Below are 9,255 nucleotides of genomic sequence, written 5' to 3' on the forward strand. Positions count from 1 at the left end.
TGAACATTTATTGTTCATATATGTTTTGGATATGAACAATCAATATTCATATCTATTTTGGATTCATGTTTTTTTTAAGTAGGTATGAACAATTAATGTTCATATATGTTTTGGGTATGAACAATCAATGTTCATGTCTGTTTTGGGTATGAACATTTATTGTTCATATATGTTTTGGGTATGAACAATCAATGTTCATATCTGTTTTGAGTGTGAACATTTATTGTTCATATCTGTTTTGTTCATACCTATTGTTCATAGTTAATGTTCATAATTTAGGGTATGAATAGTTATTGTTCATATCTGTTTTGGATTCATGTTTTCATAGCCACAATCAATGTTCATACCTATTATGGGTATGAACAATCAATATTCATAACTTTATCAATGTTCATACATGAATAGGTATGAACAATATGAACAATGAGTGTTCATACCTCAAATAGATATGAACACTCATTGTTCATAGCTAATGTTCATAATTGAAGTTATGAACAATCAATGTTCATAGCTATTATTCATACATGGATAGGTATGAATAATCATTGTTCATACCTATTGTGGGTATGAACAATCAATGTTCATAACCGGGTTGTTTCAGTTGGGTTGGGCCATTTTTTTTTTCTTCAGGGGTATACTTGACCTTTCATCTACCCGAGCCGTTCTTATTTCGCGTCAAGAGTAAACTTGAACTTTCATCCACCCAGTCCTTGTGAGTGATTACAAGTGATTACAAAAATTACGTGTCCTCTAGAGTTTCTCTTTTGGCCAATTTGTCCTCTAGAGTCCTCTCTGTTCCTAATATCGGTTTAAAAAGTGGTACCAAAGTCTAAATAACCCAAAATAAAATTATTCGTTTATCTACTTGCTTGGAGCATACTGTGACCTCACTTTTGGATTCACCCAAAAATATGTACGTTTCCTTGCTTTAAGCACACCAGCTCATGCACCACCTAAATGGAGTAATAGTTAGGGTTCAATCCGAAAAGGACGGTCACATTTTCATGTGTTTTTTTTTTCAGAACTTGTATGTTCTAATCCCTAAAACTCCCTTCGGCCTTTGCTCCGTTGAAGGTGGGATCGAACCAAGACCTTGGGCGCATCTCACGTCTTGACTCCTGACCAGTACCCAGTACACGCCTTCAAATGGTTATTATGCAAACGTGATATAGCATTTAACATACAATCCGTAAGCGTTACGGCAATCAATACCTGATTAATCAAAATGGGTTCTGTGATTTGTTAGATAGGCTAACATTGATACAGTATTTTGTACGGGCTCTGGAGAATTGAAGAAAGATAAACACTCCTTATGTTTCAGACTCAATACCCACAATCACAGAGTTCGAAGGCATTATACGAAATGAATGTAAAAATAAATCCAGCACTATCTGTTCAGTTCAATGATCAATATAACATGGAAGAGTACGAATCAAAAAAGATATTGACATAGGTCAGCCTCCGGCCTAGCTCAACCAAAGTTAAAGAGCTCTGCCATGTTCTTCTTGATGTTTTATCTGAGTCTCTCAGGCCCTCTGACAAGTTTGTAATTTCCAGTACAAATCTCTTGCTTGGCTACCCCAGGACATGGAGGAAGAACTTACACAACCATATAAAATAATTACCAGAACATCAGCGGTATGGTACAAAGAATAGGTAATGAAACCAAAAAATGCCGATATTAGAAAATTGAGACAACATTGATGCCATAAATCTTAATAAAGTACCAGGTAAGATATTTTAAAATGACACCGTATTATGTCCATCCAATCTTAAACAGACAAATAATTTAAAACTAAGCAACAAAAACCAGAGTGAATTATTTTCAATAGTAAAATAGATCCCAATACTAGATTCGGGAAATTCGGGTCAGTTAGTTGTAAGTCGTCGATGGGCCTGCAAACGCATATAGAGATGACACCGGTATAGACCCAAGCTCGGCTTTACCCCCCACATAGTGTTTCTGGTTGTAATCTGATAATACATTGGATGCATGTCTTGAATATAGTCCTATATCCTCAATCCTATTGGAATGTGAGTAATCAATAGGATTTTTGTCTGCATAACTCGGGTCAGTCAAAAAAGTTTCCCTCCTAGGAGCCTGATAATACGATTCTGATGAGACCACCTGTTTTCCACGTGGTGGAGAATATGGTTTTGATAAAGCAATGGGATGATAAGGTAAATAAAAATCCTTTGTATATGGATCTAACGAGGTGGGTACAGGAGCAGTAGCAAGAGGTGGTGAACTACGTCGCAATTGCCTAAGACCGTGAGTTCGATATTCTTTCTCAGTCAGGAAAAACGGCTCATGAAAAGCCGCTTCCTTTTGTTTAGGAGCAATCTCAACATGTGTAGAGGCAGAACGATGAAATCGCTGCTCCCTTTCACGATCAGAGGGAATATAAGTCCTCGATTCATCCAAAGGGTACGGGTCTCTAGAAATTGGTTCCCTATGCAGGTGGGGTGGTGTAGAAGCAGGGACGTGATGATATGATTGCTGCTCTCTTTCACGATCAGCAGGAATATAAGTCCTCTTGGATTCATCAAAATTGTACAAGTCTCTGGAAATTGGTTCCGCGTGTAGCTGGGTTCGTGTAGAGGCAGGATAATTTGATCGATGTTCCCTCCCACGATCAGACGGAATATAATTTATCCTGGATTCATCGCGAGAGTACGGATCTTTGAGAACTGGTTCCCTGTGTACCCGTGCTAGTGTAGAGGAAGGCTGATGCACTTGCCACTCCCTTTTATGATCAGATAGATTGTAATTCCTCCTGGATTCTTCATGAGAGTAAGATTTTCTAGAGACTGATTTCCCGTGTACCTGGGGTATAGAGGCAGGAGGGTGCAATAGCCTATCCCTTTCATTATCAAATTGAGTATTGTTCCTCCTGGATTCACGAGGAGAGTGAAGGCCTCTGTGTACCTGAGGAAGAGCTTCAATTCTGTCCTTGAAATTCTCTCTAACCCCAAAAGCTGGTATCGGCTGGTAGAACACTGGCGCATGAGGAACTTGAACAAAGGAATGTGAATCCAAACGATGTTGTTGGAGTGGATGAAACAGTTCCGTGAGCTTCTTAACCTGCAAAAGCACATGGATACAATGTAAGCCTTCGCCTTAAACTATGGGAAACGGCTTTGAACCCAAAGGATGTGGTCCTACTTGCTGAACCGTAAGCTCTTGCTTGAATTTGTCGTTGCCGTCATAATTTTCCTTGATTGCCTTTTTAAAAACACTTTCTGGTAGTGGATAACAATCCATGTGAACTTTAAAGCGCACCTGCAGAAGGACCAAAAGTCAACAGGACATGACTCCCGCGTCTATAAAAGTTTATGGTTCTTCCCCAATTTGCTAATCTCAATTGTGAACGAAAAACAAGATGATATGGAATGGAACCTGAACAGGGAATGCCCCGCCGAAAGCTGATTGTTCAAGCTTCATGCCACCAGAAGAAGATGCTTTGTAGATACCATACATAAGCCTGCTATCAAAATCATAAAGGAAGAGCTTTAGACCAGGTTTTATGCCCAATACAACCTCTTTCTTGCTCAATGATACACCCATGACCTCATAGCGGAAACAATCTGGTTTCGTCCTTGCATTGCACATAAAAATCAACCCTCCAAGCATTTCTCTGTCCTGATTCCTAAGGTGCTTTGCATTGGCACCCTTATCTCTGTCCCAATTATCTGAATTTGGCCTCTTCTTTTCATCTCTCCTTGATTTTTCTATGGTGGTATTCTTCTCTCTATTCATTTTCCGTGAAATTTTATTTACTCCACTTTTCTGAGTTGTAATTTTTATCTGGTTGCCAGCTTGTGTGTGCTTCTCCTTGATCTCCCCATCTAACTTCTTGTCTTCAGCTTCTGGAATATTATCATTCATTTCTTTCTTGCCCTCCCTCCTCTCATAGTTCTTTTCCCCCTGGACTTGTGGAAAACCTTCGGATTTCTTCAGCATAGCAGGGATTTGTGTAGAAGTTTTCTTTACAATTTTAGGACCAGGTTTCAATGACTTTAGAGTTGCTGTTTTTGACAGCACCGACTTTGAGGACGCTTCACCAGCATTTGGAACTTTCTTCTTGCCCCCAGCTTCTGGACTGTGAGCAATCTCAACTTCCTTCCCGTCCCTCTTCTCACCCTTCTTTTCCCCCTGAACCTGTGGAGAACCTTTGGCCTTCTTGGCCTTTGAAGAGATTTGAGTCAGACTTTTGTTCACAATTTTAGGATCAGGTTTCAATGAAATTGGAGTTCCTGTTTTATCCGGAACCAGCTTTGCGGACGCTTCACCAGCATTCCCAACTTTTTTCCCGTCCTCAAGTTTTGGACTATTTGCACTCTCAGTTTTCTTCCCCTCCCCCTGTGCGTCTTGCTTTGGCTCTGGAACCTCTGCAGAACCTTTGACTTTCTTTGCCGTTGTAGAGATCTGACGCCGAATTTTCTTTACAATTTTAGTTTTAGGTTTCAACGACTTTCGAGTTGCTAATTTTGATGGCACCAACTTTGAGGATGTGTCACCTTCATTCCCGACTTCCTCATTATTCTCTCCTAGGGCCATACTCTTGCCTGCCAACCAGATTTCAAAGTGTAGATGTGAACAGCAAAGTTCGACTGTAGTTTCTTTCTTCTTTCGTTTCAAAACATGATATCTATGAAGGCGCGCAAAAACGGAAAATGGAAAAGATAAGAAACTTAACAAGAAAACTTGGGAAAGCAACCACATGATAAAAGATGGAGAAAATGATGGTATATCATAACTCCACAATCAACAACTATTACCACTGCAACAGCATCGAAAGATCCGATATACTTGAAGCTGGTTGTTCTTAAGTTTTACCCAAATATATAGCTCTGATAACTAATCTGATCCCACAAACTCGTCTTTTTGTCTTCCTCTTGCTCATCTAGAAACTTCAACTTACACATTCCTTCAGATGAACACTTTTATAGGAGCTGCACATGCCCAGACCATCTCAAATGGCTTTCACTTGGAATATCATGCTTGGAATTGTTTGAGTTCAACTCCAAATTCATTTCTACCTAATCTTACCACTCCATCTCAACATGTACTGATCTTTACGGCACTAAGTCTACGGACATTTGGTGTCTCATCTACAAAGCATTACCCCACGATCTTCCACTTAAAAACTTTAGTCCTAAACATTTGGCCAACTTTCTCCTTCATCTGCAATCCCTATTGATAATAAGCATTTCAACTTCCAACGAAATCTACTTGACAAATTGAGTCAATGTTCATGGTTAGATATGAGTTGCCATCTTATTGACAAACGAGGAAGCATGCTTGTGAAACAGAGTATGCTTCATAAGATTAGAGGGACAATGAACTTAAGATCTATAGTGTAGTGAATAAAGTGATAGATGACGGTGGTGCTTCGACACAAAGCTGTCTCAACGAAGCTTTTCACATAGGTCTAGGATAGGATGTCTGGATTGGATGTCTGCTTCAAGATGCTATGTGACTGATACATTTTGGTTAGACTGAAGAGCTGTACAAGGAAACAATATGGCCAGCTATGCTCTTATAAAAAAGAATGATAATCAAGATATGCGCTTATAGGCTTAAATAACAGATATAATATGTTAGGGATGCAAGGACAAGGATTGATATAAGGAGTCAGTACAGCAGGAAAGTGTAAAAGAGACTTCAAATAAATAAGAAGCTAAAGAAATTTGGTTGAGAGGGTTTAGTCTGTTCAATGCAAACTGCTAACAAATTCTGCTTAAAAGACTTGCTGAGGGTCTGAAAGAGTACGAATAGACAAAAGAGGGGTTTGAAGTCGAGTGGTTAGTGCCGATTTGAAGAAACAGAAGATATCAAAAGTCAAGTACTGGAAAAGAAGCGAATAAAAGGAACAAGGTTTCCTCTGTTGTCCCCAACGCCTCTATCAATGTTATTTAGGCCTCTATGCAGTTGAAAGTATCCCTCTGCAGTCACCGAGGCGCTAGACTCACCCCTTGAGTAAAACATAGTTACATGGCTCATTAGACGCCTTAAGGCTTCTTTGCAATGCCAAGCTACACCTGCGTTTATAGATGGTGGCTTGTATATATGGGCTATCTTCATGGGTTCCTTACACTCTACATGGAGCGAAGAGAAAGATAACAACGTATGAAAGTGACGAGGATCCTTTTCTTCAGTACCATCCTTACTCGTACTTAATCCTATGTAGTCCAAAGAGTGTCCAACTCTTCACACCTCCCCTAGGCTCAATACTTTAATTGGCACGGGCTGAATAATTTTCAGCACCTTGTTTTCTTTCTTCCTCAAAAAAGGACTTCAAACTTAGAAATGAGGAGAAACAATAACAGTTAATTGAAGGCATCAAATCCTCAACTGAATTCTACGCAAAATGGTGTTATAGTATTCATCCATATGGTTAACAAAGACATTAAACAGCTAAAAGATTCCAAAGTGTAATAGCAATTGTGGCAAGCAAAAGAATTGAAGTGATTCAAACCCCACACACACACACTTAATTATTAAAAAAGAAATAAAATTTGTTGGTACGGGAATAAGAAAAACAAAATTAAAACAAATTGATTATGCAAAACAGATCAATATCTATTCTCATTATCGGTACGGGAATTTACCTTTAAAAAGCTCTTGAGTTGTTCGATCTTTCGAAACAGAACTTCTCTCAAAACTCAAAAGGTCTATTGATTTCTCAGATAATTACCGTAATGTACCCTTCCGAGTATTCCAATTGGACTTTATATGTGGGCTCGACTCTCTAGTACCCAATCCACTTTTTAGTTTACCCAAGTTTGTTTAATGGCGATATTCTAGTGGGAAAATATGAGATTTATCAGTGTTTGTCATCATTTTTTTCCCGTGGCAAATGAAATTTCAACTTTTTGGAAATATTTTTTTTTTTGTTTCCAAACTCAATGAATGAAGTTAAAAAAAGCTAAAAATAAAATACAAAATAAAATAAATAATAGTATGTATTTTGAAACAACCATAAAATAAAGTCAGAGTGCAATAGACCTTAACAACCATTGTTATCCAAACGCATATAAAATGTCATTGTGCCTTGGATAAATTATATTTCTATATTTTCCCATACTCGGATCACGTGCTATGGTTTGATCCCAAACCTCGTTGCTAGCTATGATCTTATGTTCTTTATAACTCTATTCAAACCCCTATTGCATAGTTACACTAGCAATATCGTGTGCTATCTATCGTAAGGTCTTCACTCGCTAAGTTACATGACTAATAGTCTAGTCGATACCAAATGTAAATGTGTTTTGGAGTGTTTTTTTTTGCACGCTATTTTGATTTTGGAAGAAATCCGTTCTCATTCTTATGACCTAGAAGTAGCTCGTTATGGAATATATCGATAAGAACATTGTCTATCTCATTTGTCCATTGCATTGCCATATCTAATTAATATATATAACAAAGATGGGTGGAGTGGGTTGACAAATTCCATCTCATAAGGTGATACGTGGTCGTGTCACCCCCTAACCATAACCACTAAAATATTTTTCTGGGGTGAGTTAATAAGTTTTTTTGGGGTGAGTTTAAAAGTTTTTCTCACCTCATCCACCCCACACAAAAAAGGCGGGCCTGGACTGTTTTTGGGTTGAACTTTTATGGGATGTTGGGATTTGGAAACATGAGTATATATGCCATAATGGGGTGAATCGACGAGAGCCGAAGGCGCAATGGATCTTTGTCGTACGGCACCGGCAAATACTAGTAAACATACAAATTAAGTTAATACACTTAAAACAATAACAAGTTAAGAAAGTTCATTAGGATAATTAGTAAAACAAACTTTGTCCAAATGTCGTTACAGCCACATAAACATAAATTTAATTAGAAGACTCTACAAACATATCGGACTAGTACAACTACAAGACAAATAGTAATTTGATCATTACAACAATTAAAATAACTAGGAACACCATGACCAAGTAACGGACGTAGACCCAATCGTCGAGTTGTTCAGCTACATGACCTTTCATATTTTCTATGTGAGGTGCATATGGAACTTCTATGTGAGGTGCATGTGGAACGTGAGAAGCTATCACTTGGTGAGGTTGTGAATTTGTCAATTTGGTCTCTTCGATGGGTTGTGTGTACCTACGAATAATGGATTCTGAAGACATCTTACGCTGAAGGTGAGTGACCAATCTATGTTCAGCTTCTTCTCTGGACTTACATTCATAGTAATTCGCGTTACTATAACCATTCACTTGGGCTTTATAATCATCCCAATTTGTGTACACTCTGCGATTCTTCCCCTCGAACACTACGTAACACATAGGTTTATCCATTCCTGTGATCATATTAGAAAATGGTCATAGAACATATAATTATTTTTACAACATACAAAATAGCCATAGAACATAAAATTAATTTTACAACATACAAAATGGCCATAGAAAACAATTACATATATAAAATAATGCAAGCCACATGCATAGGCATCAACAATTATATATCTACACACTTAAGTGCAAGTGTATTTATTTCTAAGTTGTATTAATGATTTTTATTTGTGCCCTATCTATCAGCCAATGTTTTCCTTCATCTTTTTGGGACCCTTTTTGTATCTTGTGCAATTTTTTTATTAGTATGGTAAGCTGTCTTGAGAAACCTTGTTTTTTGTGTTTTGGTGCAGATTCTATCTAGGTGATTTGACAATGGCAGGATATTTTGAGTCGATTACTTCTAAGATTAGTCGAAGTTTTTTTATTTGTAATTAGACTGGATCTGTAGTATTGTGTTGCTCTTGTTTTAGTTAGATTGGAGATTATCAATGTTTTAAATAAGAAATTAAACATTTAAATAGCAAATAAGGTTATTTTTTTTCAAGTGCTAAACAATTAGCAATATAGCTGCAATTATGAAATTATAAAGGATATACTCCTACCAGATAAACACAGTCCAGCACAATATTCAGCTTACACATTGTACTAAATATATCCTAGCTTGGTTCACTAAAAAAAAGAGGCAGATTGTAATTAAAATATAATATACTAATATGCATCTAAGTTAAAAGCCTTAAAGCGTATACAGTTCAATCTTATTAACATCAACAAAATCATGTTACTTCCAAAATGAGTACAGGAAATGGGATCATATAATGAGCCTACTTCCTTATCTCTTTTTCTTGATAACTCTCTTCATTCTATAAATAATTAAATATTATATAGAAATCATTTTCGAATCCTGAGTCAACAATCACACGAAGAAGTTCTGGCTTCAATAGGAAATCT

General features: G+C 37.4%; 1 protein-coding gene across 4 annotated transcripts; it reads right to left on the reverse strand.

Annotated features, from left to right (window-relative positions):
* Positions 1–1,354: 1,354 nt before the first annotated feature.
* On the reverse strand, positions 1,355–6,753 carry LOC147517506 (uncharacterized). 4 transcript variants are annotated; one of them, XM_086589667.1, is made up of 5 exons: positions 6,616–6,728; positions 4,783–5,197; positions 3,401–4,652; positions 3,167–3,283; positions 1,355–3,085 (listed from the first exon to the last, which is right to left on the reverse strand). In XM_086589667.1, exons 3-5 carry the CDS (start codon positions 4,559–4,561, stop codon positions 1,874–1,876), a joined length of 2,490 nt encoding a protein of 829 aa, XP_086445793.1. In that variant the 5' UTR covers positions 4,562–4,652; positions 4,783–5,197; positions 6,616–6,728; the 3' UTR covers positions 1,355–1,873. The 4 variants fall into 4 exon arrangements, with proteins under 4 accessions (XP_086445793.1, XP_086445792.1, XP_086445794.1 ...); XM_086589666.1 differs by lacking the exon at positions 4,783–5,197 and having other exon boundaries at positions 6,616–6,753; XM_086589668.1 differs by lacking the exon at positions 4,783–5,197 and having other exon boundaries at positions 3,401–4,569; positions 6,616–6,749.
* Positions 6,754–9,255: the final 2,502 nt, after the last annotated feature.

Source organism: Coptis chinensis, chromosome 2 (genome assembly GCF_015680905.1).
Source record: "Coptis chinensis isolate HL-2020 chromosome 2, ASM1568090v1, whole genome shotgun sequence".
Lineage (NCBI taxonomy): Eukaryota > Viridiplantae > Streptophyta > Magnoliopsida > Ranunculales > Ranunculaceae > Coptis > Coptis chinensis.

What these genes read in the sequence shown, in the direction of transcription:
- LOC147517506 (XM_086589665.1), bottom strand. Translation starts at nt 4,726, where the DNA reads ATGTGGTTGCTTTCCCAAGTTTTCTTGTTAAGTTTCTTATCTTTTCCA. An exon ending in GCGGGGCATTCCCTGTTCAG is followed by an intron (nt 3,284 to 3,400) that starts GTTCCATTCCAT and finishes GTCCTTCTGCAG; the next exon opens with GTGCGCTTTAAAGTTCACAT. An exon ending in AAGAGCTTACGGTTCAGCAA is followed by an intron (nt 3,086 to 3,166) that starts GTAGGACCACAT and finishes GTGCTTTTGCAG; the next exon opens with GTTAAGAAGCTCACGGAACT.